Below are 22,625 nucleotides of genomic sequence, written 5' to 3' on the forward strand. Positions count from 1 at the left end.
GCAACCTTTCTTCAGGCAAAGAAGCTTTCCTGGTCTGAAGTTAGGCATTCCTAAGGATTAAAAATCTTCATTACACCAACCTGGTTCCAGACGTCTCCGTTTGCAAGAGAAGAAGAAAAAGGTTTTGCTCTCTTAGTACTTATCGCTGTTTCTCTTTATTTTCCCTCCTTAATAAACAAGTCACAGTGGGTGTAGATGTCCCCAAGATTTGGCTAGGAACGGTACCATTTTCGGCCTCCGGGGCAATAGCCACACACGAGAGAATTCTTAATCTACTGTTGTCAAGTTTCAGCGGTAACAGCTGCGATAATCTGTCTTTGCACAACATATTAATTCTGTCAGAGATCATGAGCACTCAGTGTCAAACGGCAAACTCCATTTTTTAACATGAGCTTTCTCTGTGGTCTTTTTACCTCCATGTTGGACTGGAATTCCCAGGGGGCAGTGAGACAGGGCTCACGATGGAAGGCTGTTAAACCTTGATGGCCGTCTATTCAAATGGATGCACCTTGGCACAAAGAGTTGGCTACTGTCCAGGAAAACCAGGCTGGTAAATAAGGAAGGATCATGTCGTGGGGGACTTCGATCAGGAGGCTGATCGGGGGTCACCTAAGGGGACTGGAGGTTATTTAAAAAAAAAATTCCTGTTGGGCCATTGGCCATTTTGGAGAGTGAGAAAAGAGACCAGAAGCCTGAATACAGAAGAGAGAGAAGACACTGTGCGCGGAAGGCACTGACCTGAAGAATGTCCAGAGTGGTGAGGAAACTGAGGCAGGGAAGGGTGTGTAGGTGTTTTATTGTTTTGTCTGGACCTGTATCTCTCTTGTGCTGTCTAAAGTAAAAAGTAATGATTTAGAATTCCTCCTGCAAAGCCTGTGTACTATGTGTTTCAACTATTCCATGTCCCCGGAAAGGTAACCTGTAATCCAGAGCGCCCACAAGGTTGGAGCTCAGGGGAAGGGGATAGTTAAGCAACTTGCATGTCATGGGGGTTAGCACTGGTCCTGGGGGCTGCGGCAGCTGGACTGTGGGGGTTGTAGTTGTCAGAAAGAGGATGCTAGACAGACGAGCCGTACCCCAAGAGAGTGTGTGGTGAGACCAGAGGCAGGGCTTGGGCGCCTCTCAGCCTCAGGGAGTTTAGACGTATATAGGTCCAGCTTGTGAGACCCAAACACAATAGCTTGGTGAGCGTCCGGCCAGAAGGTGCCAATACCCCAGAGAGATAAGCGAGAGGCAGTTTACCCTGCTCAGAGCTATTGGTTCAGGCTTCCTTAAGATGACAACACGGCATTGGTTTGCACGCCGTTCGTGTTTTCACACTTCTCTGCACAACTGTAACCCTGTAGAAACTTCTTTTTTTCTTTAAAGGAACGTTGAGATTCTGAAACAACAGTTACCAGGAAAAAGGTACCAAGTTCCCACAAACTGGCCCACTTCAACCCCCAGACTGGAAAATTCAGAGGGAAAAAAAGACTTGAGGCCTGATTCTCCTTTCTGCTAAGACTCCTTTGCATCACCGTAAAGGGACCGTCACAGCACTGGGCATGCTCAGTGTCAATGAGAATCCGATCCTTTGGCTTTTGCTGGGAGATTAGGCGTAAGGAGATGCGACACGGCCAGATTCTGCCTGTCATTCTATCGTACGCCTCATCCCGCGTGAGCTCCAGGCCCACGTATCTGCACTTTAAAACCACAGAAATTAACAGGAAGAGCCATGAGATAAGGGCAGATTAAGCCACCCAAGGCACACACCTGTCTCCGGGGTTGCTATGCTCCCCTAAGACGATCCCATTGATTGGTTGGACTTTTGCCTGAGTGTGGTCTATTAGCTAGTGTTTCTTTCAGTGGGAGCCTTAAGCTCTGTGCTGCTCTGTTATATGAAAAATCTTTAGCATTGATATCTAATGACCCCAGTAGAACTGAAATTATCAATGAAAACTGCTGTCTCTGCTAACTCTAGTGTCGCAGGACCACCTCAGAGTTTATAACCCAACAGCAGTTTAATACTCCCTGTCCCCCAAATTCTAAAATTTGCCAAGTCACCCAGAGTACATTTTTGAAAATCCCAAGTCCCCTTGGGGATTACACTGCAGCTTAGCCTCCTTCCCAGACCCACATGGAGACTTTGGCTACGCTCCGAATAAACTGCAAGAAGTGGGAATAGGGAGAGGACAACCAGTTTGACTTAAGGCACAAGGCACCTGTGCAAAATGATTTATGTGGATAAAATGAGGGCGATGTGGAAACATGGTGCCGGGGAAATCAGAGGCGGAGTTGTATTGCACAGCAAAAGGGGCCTGCGCTAAGACCAGAACTGGGAGCCAGGAACGGCTCGGTACTAATTCCAGCTGTGACATCAGCTGCCACCTACGACCTTGCATAAATCAAAATCATGCTGGATTAAATTCAATGAGCAACACGAGCAATTCATTGGCCCCCAGGTGTCCCACCTACAACTGTAAAATCAAAACTCGACTATTTGCCGACCTCAGACGAGTTAGACGGCAGTCGTTACGCAATGTTTGGAATGCACTTCCGAGTGCTTCGCTTATGTGAATGCCTGACTCAGACTGGGGGCAAATTCCTCACAGCATTGCTTTCAGGTTCTTATTGAATGCACCGTTTTTTCTACCAGCCGGAGAACCGTTAAACAGTTCTCCCTTCTCACACCCCAGGTTATGTTGCTGTTTTTTCCGGTACCAAAACAAACTCAAACCCGGCTTAGGGACAGAGATAAGGGCTGCCGCACATTGCACTTAAATAGCCCAAGAGCTCTTCTAAAAATACAAGCAGTTATAGCTGCCTCATGCCTAATACGTTTTTTTTTCTAAAACAACCTACTGATGGCTTGTATTACAAAGACCTTACTACACTAAGCAGGTTTGTTCTGCTTTCTTACAACACCTAGTTACAATCACCTCTTTAATGTCAGTTTGCTGGGTATTTTTGAGCGAGTGAGTCATGCCTGTGATGCTGGCAGGCCAGGTGCCAGCCAGGGCCGGCTCTAGGCACCAGCATTCCAAGCATGTGCTTGGGGCGGCACTTTTCAAGGGGCGGCACTCCAGGGTTTTTTGTGTAGATTTTTTTTTTTTTTTTTGCTTCGGCGGTGGCTCTCCGGTTGTTTTCTTTTTTTTGCTTGGGGCAGCAAAAAACCTGGAGCCGACCCTGGTGCCAGCTCAGGCCACGGTCCCCCCATGTCACCTGAACATTGGCAGACACATAGTTGAAGTCAGTGTGGCTCACCTCTGTCAGTATTGTTTAAAAAAAAAAAAAAAAGAATTGGAACGTGTTTAGACTTTGTAGAATGCTTGTAAATTGCAGCCTGCATTAATCTCCTGTATAAATCTGTACCCCATACGCTAAGGTAATATTTGAGTTACTCCGGCGGGAATGCTGCACCAAAAAATTAAAAATTCTGCACACAATATTTTAAAATTCTGCTAATTTTATTTGTCAAATAAATGTGGCGATTCCAGCATGGCATTGGGGAGCACAGGCCACTGGCTGCATAGAGGAGGGAGAGCACTGTGCAGCTCCCCCCGGGCACATGAACTCAGTGGTGAGGCTGCACCCAACCCTGACATAGCACAAGGACTGGGCCTGCCCCAGAAACACCCCCGGGCCCTGCCCCTCCGTGCCAGGTGTACCAGGTATGAGCAGGCAGGCTCAGCAAGGAGGGATCCAAGTGTGGAGGGGTTTAGTGTGGGGGACCCAGGTGTGGGTTGAGAGGGTTCTGTGTGGGGGATCTGGGTGTGGGGGGTCTGGATGCACAGGGGCTTGTTGTGGGGGTTCTGGATGCAACGGTAATGGGACTCTGCAGGGGGGCCCAGGTGAAGGTGGTTGGGGCTCAGTGGGGGAGTCTAGGTGGGGGGGGGATAGAGCTTGGCGGGGGGGGTCTGGGTGTGGGGGGCTTAGTGGGGGGTCCAGATGCTGGGGGAGTGGGGATCACTCAGGTGGAGATCCAGGTGCAGTTGGTTGGGGCTCAGGGGGGCTCCTCAGGGTTGTCCAGGTGCAGGGGGAGTGGGACTTGTCAGGGGGGGTTCTGGGTGTGGGGGTGTGAGGCTCAGTGGGAGGGTCTGGGTAGGAGAGTGTTTGGATGCATGGGGGTTGGGAGGATGGGGGAGCAGCTCCCTGTACAGTGATCCGTCCCCCTGCAGCTGAGGAGTGATGGGAGCAGGAAGCGTGGTGGCAGGGTGGGATTTGCAGAGTTTCTTTCAGGCAGGGGAGAAATCTGGGGGGTGGGTCTGACATGGCCCCGGATGTCATGCAGGGGAAGAGGCTTCCCTTTGCTTCCCTGTCAGAAAGTCATTTTTCTGCAGGGAAGCAAAGAAATCTGTGGGGGACATAAATTCTGTGCATGCGCAGTGGTGCACAATTCCCCCAGGGGTATTGAGTGTTTGCATTGCAAGCCTCTGTGACTGTATAAACCACCAGACAGGAGAAAGACATTAACTAGCATAAAGCATGTGATCTCCAACAGAAGGCGTTACATCCTGACTGCTGAGGAAGTCCCATCGACACTAGATGGACTAGAGTGGAACACTGCAGAGGACAAAAGACTTTGTGGTTTACTCTTCTGCCCCTCCCCCATGCAGATGAGAATTGCAAGTGAATTCCTCCTATCAGCAGAGTTTGCAGCTCAACACAGAAGGGGGAAGGGAATAAAAACCCCTAAGAAGGAGGAACTCTCTCTTTATGCTGCTTGGACTCCATGGGGCAAGGGTTACTAGACATAACCAAAAGATCCCCAGTGCTTAGCCTGCGTTGGCTCTAGAGGACATATAGAGCTTGCTTATCATAGAAATATCTATTGCTTTGGAAACTTAAGATTGGAACTCATTTGTGTATGTGTGTTTACGTGCTATAACCTTGTCAACTCTCCTAGTTCCTTTTCCTATTAATAAATCTGTAGATAGTTTATTATAGGATCGGCTACAAGTGTTGCCTTTGGTGTGAGATCTAAGGTGTAATTGACGTGGGGTAAGTGACTGAATATTGCTGTGATGGTTGGTGCAAGGGATTATCTTTCACAAAGACAGGCTTACCTGGGTGGCAAGAGAGAATTCAAAGTACCCAAGGGGCCTGTCTAGTACTCCAAAGCTGTTAGAGTGGTCGAGGAGTTTATGCTTGATATTTGGTTAGTAAAATCTACATCTAGAACTCACAGCCAATTTGGGGTTTGTGCCCTGATTCTTATCAGTCTGCCCAGAGTTTGATACTCCCCCTCTTGAACCAATGCAGGACAGCTTGACACTGACAAAACTTGAAAACAAGACTATTTGGACTCAGATTCTAGGTTTGAAAGGCACTTTCATTTATGGAATCGGAGGACACCAAATATTAATCAGAAAGCGGGGGGGCGGGGAGTCCAGAACCCTGTTTCTTTACAAGAATGCATGAATGTAGTTGGGGGAGAAGAGAGAATTTTCCCTTCTTCCAATGACCATGGCCAACTTCACTATGCAATCTAAAATGGTGGCCACCTAAGGGTAACAAGAGATGATGATGTTCTTAGTGTAAGTGACTGGGAGCTGGGGTGGCTGGTTATTTAGGTATTTGCTATACCAGAGCAGGCCAGGATCCTGACATGGGGAACGTGGGAAATTTCTGTACTTTTATTAAAATTGTACGACTCAGTTCCCCCACTCACAGTTGGATTGCTACCTACTCGGTCTCAAAGAGTTAAATTATTTCCAGCAACCCTGGTGAGGAGCCAGGCCTGAACTTTTGCCTTTGAATGAGGCAGATATTAAGTACTATCAGCAACAAGTGAATAGGCCCCCAGGACCTGGCAGAACAATGAACAAGCTGCAGAGCGACAATCTAGGTGAAACCAGGTCGCTCCAACTCTTCAGAGGAGTGGAAAATCCCCAGCAGGGGAACACAGTCTGTGACTCTGCAAGGGTAGAACAGCCCTTGAGGGTAAGAAGTCTGGAGCAGGTTGAATAAGGCAGAAGGGATCTTTCTGGCTATCTGACCAGCTGAGCTGAAGGATGCTGACTCCAGGAGTCGGAGAGGAGACTCCGTGCTCCAGAGGAGACTGGGGAGAGAAAGGTTCTTGAACTCCTTGGAGGACTCTGACCAAACCCCAAAGAATGTGTCAAAAAGATGAAGCAACTCAGGCAGGGACTTGCCGGCAGGTATTTCTTACTTTGCATGGATCGGTGTATTGGCTGCTGTCTAAAGTGCAGAGTGATTGTGACAGTCGTCCCTCCATAAAGTCTGTGGCTATTCGCTTCAACTATGAGGTGTCACTGAAGGGATAAACTGTAAACCAGAGTGATCATGAGAATGGAGCTCTGGGAAAGTGTGCCCTTAAGCTACGGGGGTGTCAGCAGTAGTCAGAGGGTACAGGGGCAGAGGCAGCTAGGCTGTAGGGCCCCCACTTTCAAGGGCGAGGTACCAGACAGTCTGTGCCCAGGAAGCATGCCAGTGAGGCCAGAGACTGCGACTGAAGCCTGCCCAGGCAAGGGGGAGCTTACAAACACAAGGCCCAGCATGTGGATCCAAACACAGCAGCGTGAGGCATGTCCAACAAGGCAGAGCTTGACCAGGCCTGAGACATCCTCTATGTCCAGTATCCTGCTGCCTCTTGGAGTGTCCAATATTCGAAAGAAGGCTGGCGGAGGTGCCACAGGGTGTGGTAGGCCTCTGACTGTTATGCAGTCCCTTCCTTTTGCTCAGCCTTAAGCCTCCGCATTTTGCCAGGGCAAGCCCTGTTACTTGGCTACTCCAAGACTGGGTCCCTGGCTTCAGCACCTGTTTCTCACTGTGGCTCCTTCAGTAAGTCCAGAAGAACTTGAACCGCTGTTGGAGACTTCTCTGGTGTGGGAGCTCTGCAAGTGGCAGGGGTGTGCGGTGACAGGGCAGCCTTTTCCAAACAGGACATTATTGATTAGCCAGCTGAAATATGGGGATAGGGACATTAGGTGAGTAGTAAAGCAAAGTCTACATGCATGTCTCACTTAACACAGGCGCTTCTGCTTGTTCAGTTGTGCCGGCTCTGCTTTGCCCTGGAAGGCAGGGCCACCCAGAGGATTCAGGGGGCTTGGGGCAAAATGGGGGAGCTGCAGCGCTTGTACTCACCCGGTGGCGGTCCGCGTCTTTGGTGGCATTTTGGCGACGGGGGCCCTTCAGTCGCTCCGCGTCTTCGGCAGCACTGAAGGACCCGCCGCCGAAATGCCGCCGAAGACCCGGACCGCCGCAGGGCTAGGGCTCGCGGGGCCCCTGTGGGGCCCGGGGCAAATTGCCCCATTTGCCCCCCCCCCCCCCGCCTCGGGGGACCCTGCTGGAAGGAAGAGTGAACTCTTGCTGCAGAAAACCTCGCTGCCTTTCCCAATCATTGGGGACGGACTCACCCTCCAGAGGAGAGCAGGCTGCTCATACCTCAGTTCTTTGTTTCAAGTGCCAGGCATACTCCTTGCACATGTACTGCCCCCCATCTTGGGTTTCACGCCCACTCCCCTCCCGGGTCACACAAGTAACTTGCCCATCCACATCTCAAAAGTCCCCGTGGTTAGCACTTGTTAAAAGTTGGACGGCCAACAACAGGTCCATTATTTTACCGCTAAGGTAGCTCCATTCACATGTTGACAGTCCATTCATACCAACCCTGACATGTCTTCCTGGCTCACACGGTCACTTCATTGCTTATTCTTCTGTATCTGGAAAGAGAGTAAACCCCTTTATATCAAGGAAGTAACAATACAAAAGTGAGTGGGGAACTGTCACTATTTTCATTAAAATACAGGTGTGTTCCACCTTCTCCACAAAGGCCACCAACCCATCCTTCCTTTCACAGTTCTATAATATATATTCATTAGCCACTTGTGATTCCTCCCTTGACCAGTTTATGCCCTGAAGATGAGATTTGATTTCTGAATCTTTTGCCTGCATAACACCCCATTATTAATTTTATAACAAAATTAGCCACATCTTTTTGAACCCCATGTTGCTTACGATAGCAAAAAAACCTTAAAGCAAACACCAGAAAGGATAAATTATACAGGCACATATTGAAACCTCTCTGCAAAGGAACTTCCATTGCTGAAGTATGACAGTTTTCTTTGAAAAAAACCCAAAACAACTTGTCTAAGCAGCAGCATTTAGTGGTTGCTTGTCTGCTGGTGTTTAGACACCACAGCAATAAAACTACGACGCTGTCTCACTTGATTATCAAGCATAAGCAATTCCACATCCTTTTTCAGCACAGTCAGGCAACCACGGACTTCACGCTGTTTCTTTTTTGGTTGCTCCCTTATCTCATCTCTTTACATGCTTGCTGCTCACTGCCTTGTGTGTCATCAACAGCTGTATCTCCTAGCTGGCAGCTCCAATGTGTAAAAATTAGCTGCTGCTTAGCAGACACCGTATCCTTTCTGCTGTTTCCTTAGTAAATAAAGAGGCTGTATATCAACAAATCATATTTATAGTACAGTGGTGCATGGAAGCCAAGGCCTCGTTGTATTAGGTGCTGGACAGATACAGAGAGATTACTAGCTTGTCAGGTAAGTGATGGAAAAATGAAAGGCATTTCCCTAGATGACAATCATTGTTCCCCAAAACAGACCTAGATCCCCGCCAGAGTCAGGGCAACCAGAATTCCCATGAGAAGTAGAAGGGGCACTGGGTGGTTAATGGGGAAGGGAGATTGCTCGGCTGCTCAGGCCCAGGGCAGTAGTTAATAAAAGTCATTGTGTGATGGCTATTTGGTGGTCTCTGTGAAAGGAGCTGGTATTGTAAATCCATTTCCCAGGAGCCTGGCACCTGTGTCTCATCAACTGGTGGCACCATTGTTGATAGTCTTGGTGAACTAGGTCATTCAGTCTTTTGGTGACATCCCCAGCTCATAGCTGATGGGCTGGGAGGAGTCCAGCACTTGGGGAAATCAAGCTCTGCCTATGCTCCACCTGCTCTGTGGATGAGAGAGAGGGCTTCAGTCTCCAGGGTTGTGAATCTGGCAACATTCCCCAGCTCTAAATACATCCAATGAAAAGAATAAACTTTCAATAGCCATGCACAAATATTTACTGCTCACCTCTGCCCCATACACACAAACCAGCTGCCTTTGAACAGGGCTAGGGGGTGATTGCTGTTTTCTGGTGAGTACACATGCTCTAGGCTGCTCTGCCTATATCAAGATCTCAACCAGTTTAGGGAGGTACGTAACTCAGCATTGTCAATGCTCCAGGGGATTGTGCTATACCACATCCATTCATCCATCTTCTTCCACTGCTGAGTATAAAAATACAGTGATCGCTTTCCCCCCACAGTAGAACATTATGCAACTCCCACCATCCAGAGACAGACTGCGCCTTCTGTGGGAAAAGATGTAGCTATTATGTAGCCTCTAAGATCACTGTCATGTGATTAGAAGGAAAAATACATATTTTTCAAGGTGTGCATTTGAGGACAGCACTTTGTATCTAGTCAGTTTCAGGATTCCCCTCTCTGAGCAGATTCTCCAGGTGTTTGTGTGGGTCTCACAAACAGGAGAGAAACACATTTGAAAAAGGGTGGGGTGGGGAAAGTGACTGTGAAACCAAAGTTTGACAAGGAAAAACACACATGAAAGGGAAATGCCTGAAACTACTGTAAAGCTACTTTTTGAAAGTGACTAAATTTCCAGTTGATTGTGTCCTTTTAACATTAATCTTGTAGATTTTCGGGGTAGCGCACAGAACAAACAACTGCGTTCAGGCTGCTAACAAGGGGAATCCTTGTTCAAATGCCGTCACTCCGTCACTGTTAAATAAACTTTAAAAGATCCTCCCAACCCGTGTCCCGAGCTAGACGGCAATGCATGGCATTGCTGGGGATCTAGTACACTACCTTCCAGCTAAGTCACAGGGCTTTGGCATTGCCACCCCCCACCCCCACCCCACGGGGCAGCTGGGCTTGGGTGGGCTCAGGCTTCGATCCTGGGGTCGTGTAGTAATTTTTGTTGTCAGAAGGGGGTCGCGGGGCAGTGAAGTCTGAGAACCCCTACCCAAGGGCATGGCAAATAATAGGCGTACTCCTTAGGAAACTGTACAAAGGCTGGGGCATTAAACCCCCCGCTAATCCATAGAATCGTAGGACTGGAAGGGACCTTGAGAGGTCATTTAGTCCAGTCTCCTGCACTCATGGCGGCACTAAGAATTATGTAGATCAGCTCTGACAGGTGTTTGTCTAACCTGCTCTTAAAAATCCCCAATGATGGAGATTCCACAATCTAGGCCTAGGCAATTTATTCCAGTGCTTAACCACCCTGACAGGAAGTTTTTCCTAAGGTCCAACCTAAACCTCCCTTGCTGCAATTTAAGCCCATTGCTTCCTGTCCTATCCTCAGAGGTTAAGGAGAACATTTTTTCTCCCTCCTCCTTGTAACAACTTTTTATGTACTTAAAAATTGTTATGTCCCCTCTCAGTCTTCTCCAGACTAAACAAACCCAATTTTTTCAATCTCTCCTCCTAGGTCATGTTTTCTAGACCTTTAATCATTTTTGTTGCTCTTCTCTGGACTCTCCCCAATTTGTCCACATCCTTCCTGAAATGTGGTGCCCAGAACTGGCCACAATACTGCAGTCGAGGCCTAATCAGCACGGAGTAGAGCAGAAGAATTCCTTCTCGTGTCTTGCTTACAACACTCCTGCTAAGACATCCCAGAGTGATGTTTGCTTTTTTTGCAACAGTGTCACGCAGTTGCTCATTTAGCTTGTGATCCACTATGACCCCCAGATCCCTTTCCGCAGTACTCCTTCCTAGGCAGTCATTTCCCATTTTTGTATGTGTGCAAATGATTGTTCCTTCCTAAGTGGAGTACTTGGAATGTGTCCATATTGAATTTGATCCTGTTTGGATCATTTTGACTTTTAATCCTCTCCTCCAAAGCATTTGCAACCCCTCCCAGCGTGGTATGACAGCATGCACACCAGAAGTGGGCTCTAGAGGGACAAATTCTTAAGGGAGGACTAGTTATTTCATAACACTTGGTAGAAGCAAGTTTTGTTTTATTCTGAATTAAGAATACAATCGACTAGATCAGATTCTTGGGCAAATGGCTAATCTGAGAGCAATTCAAAGTCCATCCTGTCTCCCTCCTGTTTCGGATACAATTGAGAAACAACTCTTAGGGTTGAGTGCAATGTGATTAGAGCAGGAATGGGAGACAGAATTAGGGCAGGGGGCAGCTGGGATTGTTAGAAAAGAAAACACTCCTGGCCTGTGTCATGATAAAGGAATAATGCACATCAATACCTCTCATGCACTGCTGAAAGTTTAGAGACAAAAATACCACACGGCTAGAAAGATAACATCATGGGCAGGTCTGCCACGCTGGAGCACTTGGCTTTGAAGAAAATGCAAGATGGGCTTTAAAGGGTATCCTGTCCAAATGAGGAGTGAACTTTCTCCCCTTCCCATCCTCCATTAGCGTGTAAGAGTTGCTGTGGATGTGTCTGTCCACCTCCCAGACATTTCTGGAATAAAAGCGCAGCTCTCAGTCGCTAAACAGAGTGCACGGATCCCAATCCTGAATGCAGCACTTGCTGTTCAGCATCAACATGTCCACGCACAATAGTTGCCAGGACGCGAGGTCAAAGAGCTATTTGTAAAGGCAGCGAAATCAATGCTAAGTGACTGAAAGAGGCGGATCGGGGAATTTCTGTACACAGTAGATAAGATAATTCCACCAACCTGTGTGAAAGCATTTAAAGTTACAAAGCGACATAGGTATGGCTCTGAGTTACCATCAAGACGAGTCAGCGAGAGATGCATCAGAGAGCCTAAATCCATCAGCCATCATGCAGCCACATTGTTAAAGAAGGAAATCATACTCCTTGGTGGATTTCATGGCTTCTGGCTCTTCGTCCTTCCGAGGCCTAGGAGCCTGTTCTAAAGATATGCCACCACTAGACCTCCACCATTCTGGTTACAATGGGAAAGCGCTCTCAAAATGAAGGGTATTACAATGTGCCTAACGGGTCAGAATCTGGATCACTCTGACCTCCCTTAGGAAGTTTGTTCTACAACTGGGTCATCCCAGAAGAGCAGATGGTCCCGGATTGAGACATCATTTGGGGGTTGCCTACATTAGGGATTTTTACACCAGTGCAAACCTCCAAGCTTAGATGGGTTACGCCAGTGTAAAGCAGGACTTGTACCAGTACAAGTGACCCTGCTTGCCAACACTTCATCCAAGTACAAGGTGTCTGTGTTGGGAACGTGCACTGTTGTAGCTAGATCAGTGCAAAACTCCATAAAAGAGACAAGCCCTAATAGCCAGAAGAGGGATCTGGAGCATGAGAGATAAGCATTCCCATGGCAGCTATTCACAATCGGAAGGCTAGCTGCCACCTTCTGGACAACTGGAACATGACTTCCATCCCACAGTGAATTACAGTCATGCAGCCCAAGAGTGACAAATGCAAATCATTGTGACTAGCTTTGTTTGGGAAGGAGCGGGATGGAAAAAGGCATCAAAACTATTCATAAGGCACTCACTGATCTCCAATCATGTATTTGCTCCTCTGCCCTGAGTTTTTTTCCAAACAAGTTTAATTTACATTTGTTAAGCAAATCATCCATCTACTTACCTGTAGGAAAAAGCAGCAAGAAGAAGAGTGCATGGTCCCTCCCCAGCTTACGGGTCTTGCACCTGGTGCAAAGGTTTTTTAAAAATGAATATTAGCATAGTTCAGCTCCTTAAGGGCTACTTCAGAAAAGTATGGCTGCCAAGACAAGAAGGTAAGTGCAACAAATTGGAGGAAATCAGCCAGGATGGCCTTAGAGTTTTGGAGAGCCATAAGCAATAGTCAGAAGCATGGCTTTCCCATTCCTGCCTTTAGTCCCGGTGCTAGAAGAGGGAATTGGGCTTTGTGTACAATTGTAGCAGGTTGGGTGGGGGAGGAAAGAACTCAAAACACAACATCAAGACAAAATTGCTGAGGATCCTACAAGGAATCTAGAAGCACAGGCCAGTCATGGACACTAGTAAGATGCTTTGTTTTTAGGGTCTTCTAAGGCATACGCTTTAGAAAACCGAACTTAATATTAAAATGGAACTCCTGTCCACGTTGTAGAAAAACCCATTTTATATTCCTCATCAGACATACCAGAGAATGTAGAAAGCAGCATATCAGCTGGTTTCTTCTCTTTCTGAAAGCCCTGGGGGCATCTCTTACCTATGGCATTCTTTACTCTTAAAAAAGTTCCTAACAGCCCTTTGCGATCTGTTTTAAAACCCCACAAGCCTCTTGGTTTGTAACATGGTAGGTGGTCTGCTTTAGAATAAAAACAAATAGCCATATTTTTAATCAATTATTTATTTTATTGGGATTTTCCAAGTCATAAAGGACGTGTGGGGGGAAAGGTGTCCACACACTGAATAAAAAAAATTCAGGAGAAATACAAATTGGGAAAAACCAGAGCACCTAGAGAACCACGTGAGTCATTAGGTATTGAACATTCCCTATCCATGATAAGAGAGAGATGTAATACTACGTTTCAGTAGTGTTGTACAAGTGAAACATTGGCAAGAATCAAGGTGATTGCAGGCAAGTCTCAACATCCCCCATATCCACTCGCCATCATCCTCATGTCCCATGAAGTAAAAGTTACATAGCAATTTGAGTACTAGCATCCAGAACTGAGGTGTCCAGTGCCCTGTCCCATCAGATAAATCAATGCAAGAGTAAACCAGAGAATTCAGCACCAAGTATTTTATGGTTTCTCAAAAGGAAGTTGGAAAAAAGACAAAAGCCCTTTATTTTCACAAAGAGTTTGGTCTCTTTAAGTGTCTTGGGAGTAAGGGAAAGAGTAGGACCTTGTACAACAGACTTTACACTTACCTCAAAGAGTAGTAGAAATAGATGATCAGTTCCACCTGTGCCTGGAGCTCAGCGCTTCCATGACTTGAGCAGTCACATACTAAAGACAGTGAACCAGATAACTGGGCAGAATACCCACGTGGATTAACCAATATGGCTGGAAGATGACCCAATCAGATTTATCACCCACCAGCTGAAGATTATAATAAATCATGCACCTAATATATATCGCTTCCCCTAGCTCTCATTATCCTCCCATTCCTTTCTCCTCCCCGTACTTTATTGTATTATTGTCCATTGCCAAAAGCCTCGTGAGGTGATATTTTTTTAATGCAATTAATACCTCAGTGGTCCCTATTATCATCCTGAAATATGGACAGGAGCCTCCTTCTAATATCCATGAAGCAGAGGGTGAAAAGGAATAGGACAGTATTAGCTGCAGCAGGAAGTGCAGCTTCTTTATGCTCTACTCTTTTAAAAAAAGGTAGAGTATATATTAACCAGGGGGAACAGGAATTTGGTACTAGACTGGACAGGTAGAGAAATCCATTTTACTTGGCGGAAAGGAGATGGAGCGAAGTTGGATGACACAAGAAAAGACAGTCTTCCAGTTTCTCTGGAAAACGTGCCATATTTCCAGAAGCAAGCTATTCACAGGCCTGGTAAGGACCAGCTTAGATATTTTGTCTGTATATACTGGCTGAAGTCACTCAAAAAGAATAGCTCAAGAGATTCAGAAATTCCAGAATCAATGTCCTTCTGAAACAAAGAGAGTACAGCCTAGGAAAGATTCTAGGAAATGCACACACCAGTGGAGGAGGTTTGGGGGTGCGGCTACTCGAGCTATCCTTGCACAAGATCCATGAAGTTGGACAGACATTCCCTAGATATCAGATTAACCCCTTGTGTCTCTTCATGCCCAATAACAGATATATCTAACATGGCTTCGAAGAGTTGCACTCACAAAACACACCTGGAATAATTTTAATTTTTGATAGGCCAGTAAAATATTTGTTTCTCCTATATCAGTATCAGTGTATTAAATGTGGACATGTAAGTATTGTGCCCATTCTAGAAAGTTTTCTTGACAGTTTTGGAAGATCAATCTAGCCTCTGCTTAGGTGTGTATGCAAGCAGTGTTAATAATAACCAAGATGTGACATTCATTTCCCCCCCACTAAGACTAGAGAGGAGTTGCAATAGGAAATACACAAGTAATATTTTGCTATGGGATACAGGATACTAAAAATCTGAATACGGAAAAGGAACAAAGCGGACATGTAGAATTGCTTAACAGAGTGGAACATAATTGCAAGAATGGAAACCGTTCAAAACCAAGAGAATGTTGAATACAATTTGTAATGGCAAGTTCATAAAGCCTAATACTGCTTTAGGAAAAGCTTTTGTATCCTTAACATGTACATAATTACTACCGATGACATATGCAACAGTTCATAGGACAAGATACAACTCTCAGAGCTGTTTTATATCCTGGAAGGTGTCTCCTAAATTAGAAAGGTGTTTTGACTATTCTAAAGGCAGATTTTTGTTGAGTATGAAGTGATAACTCAAGAATTTGGCTTTGGATGTGATTTACTCAGGATAAAATGATCTAGGTGAAGTGATTTGTCAAGTTAAGCAAGTCTGACCCTATATACATCTATAATCCTGACCATTGGGTCTTTTCCCCCAGGCCCTGATCTTTTATTTTCCCGAATCATCATCTACTAATGATATACTCCGGGTGAAATACAGTTCTACTCTAAGAAGTCACTATGAAAATGGCACTTGACTTATCAGATCTGTGTATAAACACAATCAGATCTGACCATTTATTTAAATCACTAAAGCTCACACTATTTTTTATTCCAGTTAGCTGTGCAGAATCAATGAAGCTAAGAAGGAGCAATTCTTCTTGTGCAACAGAGTTGTTTACTAAGTTCCAATCACTTACATTTCTGCAACCCCATGGAAAGCAATAGGATCACGTGGGTGTCACTGAGGACGTAATTTCCCCTACAGAACCTTCTTACTAGTGATATCTAAGAAAAGACCCAAACTTGACTCAGATCCCAAACTGGGTGTGTAGGACTGGAAGTTAGAAAGTTAATCTTTTTACTCCTAAACTTAGTTCATATGAAAAAGAAAACTGTACATATAGTCACATGATGCCATTTTTACAGAATCATACGGCAGAGCAGAATCACAATGTGGGCTAAACTCTCTCATACAAAGATATTTCCCCTTCTAACCTCCACAGAAATCTTTCTGCTATTTTTAGTACATAGACATGCAGAAGTGTTCTACAGATCCTATGATTCACAAGTAATTCGTACATAAAATTCTGCAGCCGATGTGTCCATTGTATAAATAAGAAAATTCAGGGGTTCTCAAACTTTTGTACTGGTGACCCCTTTCACATAGCAAGCCTCTGAGTGCAATCCCCCCTTGTCAATTAAAAACACTTTTTAATGTATTTAACACCATTATAAATGCTGGAGGCAAAGTGGGGTTTGGGGTGGAGGCTGACAGCTCGCGACCCCCTGAGGGGTCCCGACCCATAGTTTGAGAACCCCTGGACAAGATCAACCTACTCTGTAATATAGACACAAGCTAACAGTTGTTTGAACAATTGTTTGAAAAGTAGCTATACATAACTCACTTTTAATACTTGTATCCAATAGTACATTGCAATGGTTCCACCTCACAAATGGATACAGTAAGTGTGACAAGGGACTAGGTCACAGATTTGTGAAAAAGGTCCAGAACAGTTGTTATGATTTATCAGGTCCAAAATCCACTTTCTAAAAAAAGATATATAAGTGCCCAAATAAAAATTTACACAAACAGGCTATAGGGGCTACTTTCAAGCCCATTTTGTATTACTAAATTATAGCATATATTTAAATGTGTCAATACATATTTACAGTTATAACTTGAGGTTAAAATTTTGTTTTAATGTTACCTTTAAAGACAAAGGAAAACCAAGTCACACTGAAACACGATGCTGACCAGAGCTTGTGTAGGAGTTTAATTGCACATGTACCACTGATATTCAATAGCAGAATAAGAGTTTGCATTTATAAAGCACCTTTCAGCTGAGAATTTCAAAGTGCTTTCCAAACATTCAAAAACACCCATGGGAGGTACAACAGGTAAATATTAGACCATCCATTCTGCAGATAAAAAGTGCAGCAGAGAGAAATGATTTGCCCAAGGTCACACAGTGGGTAGTGGCAGAGCTGGGAACCTGGAAATCCTGACTCCTAGTCATCTGTCTCTTTCTACTATATGTTTAAGGGTCAGATGCACAACAGCCTAGAAATTAAAACCGAAGGCAGTGTTCCCTCATTTACTCTACTAGCAGAGTCGTTCCAAACATGGGCAATCTTTCAGGATATGCCCTAAAAATTACAATTTTCAACCCCTTAGTGACAGAGATTTGGATTTTAGTTTGAAGTTTGCACAAGGATTTAGCTACATGACTCTCAAATCAGTGACAATTTTGTACCTAAATCCCCTTTAATTCAGCTGGGATTATCAGAAAATTTATTGTAGTGTAATTTTATTCTTTCCTTTTTATTAGCACTAATAGGTTTTTTTCTGCTGCCTCTCAAGCGTTGAGGAACTTGCAGATCATGAAACTTCACTGTGAAAAGTATAAGTTGCTTGTTAAATATTTACACAAGACTGCGTGCAAATCAATTATCTTAAAAAGAAGGGTGCACGTTAGTGCACAGACACATTTAAAATGTTACAAGAATAAGGGTGTCATTTTACTCTACAGGGCAGGATAACTAAGTCTTCTGTCTATAACTATGTAACCACACGGTAATTAGAAACCATGACTGCAGCCTGCCAGGAGTTATTAATTTAGAAACGAAAGTACTGTAGATATTCCATATCTTTGTAAATACTTTGCAACTTCACATCCAATTCTTATGTAACCCTAAAAGAAAATAATCATGTACTATTTTTCTAGGCTTTGCAGACTCTACGGCGGCAGCCTCATTACAATTCAAGTGTCCTCCGTTTCTGAAGCACCTCCCTTGCAGAAGTCAGAATTTGGACAAATAGTTAACCCTCTTTTCCCCTTCAAAGGGCATTTTTCTTTTGATCAAAAGAAAGAAGGCATCATGATATAGGAAATAAGTTCTCCATGTATTGTTTGCCAGATGCTGGCGTCTACTGGCTTTCATGGCACAATTGCAATCTGACAGTATAGATAACAGCTCACTAAATAAAGACTTCACCACAAGATGGTGGTTCAAACTACAAGTTTTAACAGTTTCAACCAGATAAAAGGAGACATGTAGAAAAATACATATATGACCACATCACAAATTCAACACCATGAAGAGAACATAATGGAAGAAAAAGTACAGGTAGGAATCAGGGGCCCAACAACAAGTATACTGGGGAGAGAAAATTGCCAGGATCTTATTTTCTATAAAATGATTCAACGGTGCGTTTGTAACAGCTGGAAGCGTTACATGTATGAGGTCCATTCAAGTTACAGTTGAACTCACCATCATATGGTGCCTCATGATTCTTGTTCAAGAAAGTTTCAGTGCCATTGCCGAGGCTGACAAGTGATTTCAGAATTGGAATGTTAGCAACACTTATCATTTTCAGGGTAAGAGGAAAATCAGAATTGAGGAAACAAACAATTGTGGAACTTCAGAGAGACCTTAAAACTACTGTATACACAGAATAGATATATAAAAAAATACTGCAAGTATGATCAATCTCTTTATCCATAACATGGGATTATTCCAGACTCCAGCTAGAGTCGTAACATGCTCACATCCTAAATATGAAAAATCGATCCTAAACACACAAGTGGTAAATGCAAGCACTCAAGGGGACAATACACTTCATACTTTGATTGTCACTTCAAGATAATGAATGCCTTGTCTGGAATACCAATGCATCCCAAATTAATGGACTAGTGTGGGCAGATGGTAACTGAGTGGTTATTAGACATACGTGATCTCACAGGTTATGAAGTGCGATGCAATTCCTGGGGCATACGCCTGAAGATTATTGTGAAAATTGGCTTCCATAATTCTGTCCACAAAGAGGATACAGCAGCAGCTGTGATAAACTTTCTTCTGTCCTTGTGATCAAGTTTCACTCATTCCTTGACTTTGCTGTAGATCTTTTGGACTGTTGCACAAGAAAGTTCCAAATCCTCAGGATACCTAATCTCCAGCTCTTTATTTGCCAGGTAGTGAGTGCCTGTAAACTCTGAAAAATAGCGGCCGACATCAGGGTGTGGGATTTCATGAGGCTCCAAGTTATATTCCAGGTTCTCTGTAGAGAGAAGAAAAAGCCGTTATCAGCACACTAATGCCCAGCATTGAAGAAGCTTTTTGTCTCTGCCTTAAGCTAGTCAGTCTTCTGTTTCAGGGTTTCACCTGCTCTGTTTTCTGAGCAGAGCTGATATTTTTTATACTACTACCAAACTACTGTGTCTGAGAACAGTACTGCTGGAATTAAACTAGAGTGACTGGCTGTTGCTGTGAAGTCATTAATGGATACCAGTTCACTGTGCAGAAGAGAAGTAAATGGTTCATACTGAAGAGAGAACAAGGACATTTGGGAGTTCGGTCCCAATCCTATAGGCACTCCATCTATGCAGGATCTACACAATTGGGCTCTAACTCCCACAGTCAGGAAGACAATTCCCAGAAGAGGTCCTTACAAACTGCCAAATTGTTTGAAGAGCTAAGGAGAAGTCAGTTGTCTCAAACATGCATGAAGGAAGAATTGTGTCTTCCACTTTGAAGGTTCCTAAGGATCAGCTGGGATTTGACCTATGTCTAGCACACAGAGATTACCATTTAAAACCCACATTTTCTGGACTAGCAGTCCTATAAGAAGTGAATGTTTATTCCTTACCACCACAGTATTTTCATGTTCTTTCCTATTTTTAAAACATTAACGTTTAATCACTGCACACACACAGATTAAAGTAAGATCAGAAGCAATGGTGCTACAGTAAGAAGATGAACCAAATGCCTACTACTCATTTATTCTGTCAGAGGAAAAGCTCTCATTTGTGTAAAGCAGCATTGCTGTGCAGTGGCCAATTAGTGACTCTCAGGTGTACGATCCCTGTGGAGGCCTTGAATGATGTAACATATACTTGGCAGTAACTGGCATATGGGTGGATACAAGCTATGCATAGCACTGTTTGGCTTATCTGTAGTGCTTGGGGAAGATGCTGAGATCACCACTTAGGAACAATCCATCCATCGCTAGTTCTGAAACTAGCAACAATTAAACTGATCGGTCACAAGCAATATGGTGAAAACCACTTAGAATTACCGGTAACGTGTTTAGTAGTTAGTTGTGACCCAAACCATATAAACCACAACTGTTAAAACTTTAAAAAACAAAACACATTTGTTTGACATTCTCCCCCTCAAAATCCCACTCTCTGTCTCCAAAGCACAAAATTGAAACTGATGCAACAAGCAAAAAGTGACCTGCACATAGTTTGGAAGGGACAGGAAGTGCGAGTGGTCAAGGGAGATACGTGATGGCAAGTAAGGACAAAACAACTGTAGAATACAAGATTGTGCTCGAGAACCAAGACGACAGTACCAGCCCACAGCTTATGTAGGAGAACTTGGGCTCTGCGACCAACCTGTACTATAGTTACTAATTTTGTTTAAGAAAAAAAAGTGAAACAGATGAGAACATAACACTTATAGTAAGATACCAGGGCAGATACTTCATTCTCATCCTAATAGCAGCGTGTGCAGAGAGAAGAAAATATTGTTTCTTAGAAAATGCAGGACCTTCCAAAGTCTGCTTCATAAACACACAAGCATTGGGGCAGATTCAAGAATCCCAAGTAATACTTATTTTTGGACTACCAAGTGCAAAGTAAAATATTTGGGGAAATCTAGAACCACAAATCTCCCTGTATTTTACACCTACAAGTGTATCTGACCTTTAAATTTATTTTTTAAACTTGCTCTTGTACTGTACTGCAAACTATGTTAGACAGCACCCTCTAGTGAAAGCTGAACCATATTCAGTCAAAATAAATTTTCATAATCAAAGTGCTTCAGAAACTTTTAATCAGTTTTTGCAACCCCCCTGTGATGAAAGTATTGTCCCCATTTTATAGATAATGAGAGGAAGACAAGTGAAGTAATCTGCCCAAGCTCAAAGGGGAAGTTAGTGTCACAGGAAGGATTAGAAAGCAGAAGTTCCTAGTACCCAGTATGCCTGTGTTCTGACCACAAGATTTCTTTTTTTATATAGCACAATGCATTAAAAAAATGGCCAGAACAATTTCTATAAAAGGCACAGTGATCATAAAAAAGGAAGCCTTCCATTACACAATTACTTTACTCCTGATTTTTGTCCAAATCTCCTTAGGAACCTGACAAAAAACAAAAAAGAAAAAACCCACAAAAGCCAAGAAATTCAGGATTAAGGCTGAAATTCCATCCTTAACATATTCTGCCTAGACAATGAAGCTCACGTGGTACGTGTTCAGACTGTTCTGAGGCCCCTTACAGAATTACATCAACTATAATACCACCAAATAATTTTCAGATTTAAGTGAAAGTTGGATCTATTCTCCCAAATAATAGCAATCAAAGTTTTCAGCAGTGTTTTCTTATGTAAACTATTAAAGATATTTCAAAATAAAATTGGAGGGTGGCAAGTTCAACTGAAGTTAACTTTTGAGTTTATTCCTAGTAGTCCTGATCTCGTTGAGAAGTTATCGGGGCGTTCAGAAGCAAAGTAGGTCAACTTAAGATTTGAATATCAGTTTCCTTCCTGATTCAATCTTGATTTTCAGAGTACATATTAATTTGTTTAAATAATAAACACTAGTGATTTAGTAGCCATATAACTTTAGTGTAAATATTAACATTGTTCAAATAGTAAGCATAACCGATTTGATATACCACACATGTACGTAGAAATGAAATGCACACATATCACATCTACAGGCTGATTTATTTGCTCACCTTGAGCAGCGTATATGCAGGATCCGTCCTCCACCAACACATTGTAAAAAGGTTGATGGGGGCCATGAGGTAGGCTATGGACATTCATATTTCTCATCCATTCTTGTCCCATCATGCAGGTGGGATCCCAGCCATAAATGACACAGTTATAGCCATATCTAATTAGAAGTATAAAAAAAATAATAATCAAAACCTTGGAAAGGTGCACAGCTAGATACTCTTCTTGAGAGAGGAGGACTGCCACTAAAGGGTATGGGAGCTGCATGCTGGCACTCATGAGCTCCTGGGAGAGATTCTGTATAAAGAACACCGTTGACCGAAGTAGATTAAGAAATTCACGTTCCACCTTCAAACTGAAGGCAAAGCCAATTAAGAGTCATTTTGAGAACAAAAAATGTATGGAGTTCTCATGGTGCCAATTCTAATCCAATCCACCTGAGGAGACTTTTGTTCAAAGAGATCCTTTTATAATATTCCTTCATATAGGAGGGAATTGGAACAGGCATCTTGTACTTTAACTCTGTGGTCAAAGAAAATATTTTGAATAATAAAGCAAACTCACATTTGTTTAACTGAACACAAACAGCCATTCTCTCCCCATCTCTGCTGATAAACCAATAATCATTATCACCACGGTTACTGCCTCACACCCAAATCACTTCAGAGATGCTGACACCTTCTTTCCCTTTACTCAATGGCTGATCAGTCCCAGCCTATCCTTCACCATAGTATTTGAATACCCAGAGCAGGACAGCATTCACTAGCTCACAGCCCATACACCATAAATCTTCCTTTGCAGCAAATGGTCATAAGGGAT

The 22,625-nt window shown here is 43.8% G+C and overlaps 1 protein-coding gene across 4 annotated transcripts in view; it reads right to left on the reverse strand.

Annotated features, from left to right (window-relative positions):
- Positions 1-16,813: 16,813 nt before the first annotated feature.
- Positions 16,814-22,625, reverse strand: part of FBXO21 (F-box protein 21) — a 31,654-nt gene continuing 25,842 nt past the window's right edge. For all 4 annotated transcript variants that reach the window (XM_008171506.4, XM_042843190.2, XM_042843191.2 and 1 more), the window contains 2 exons: positions 21,809-21,966; positions 16,814-19,124 (listed from right to left, as the gene is read on the reverse strand). In XM_008171506.4, the coding sequence (XP_008169728.2) occupies positions 18,946-19,124; positions 21,809-21,966 (337 nt within the window). In that variant the 3' untranslated portion in view covers positions 16,814-18,945. The remainder of the gene's footprint in view (positions 19,125-21,808; positions 21,967-22,625) is intronic.

This window comes from Chrysemys picta, chromosome 15 (assembly GCF_011386835.1).
Source record: "Chrysemys picta bellii isolate R12L10 chromosome 15, ASM1138683v2, whole genome shotgun sequence".
NCBI lineage: Eukaryota > Metazoa > Chordata > Testudines > Emydidae > Chrysemys > Chrysemys picta.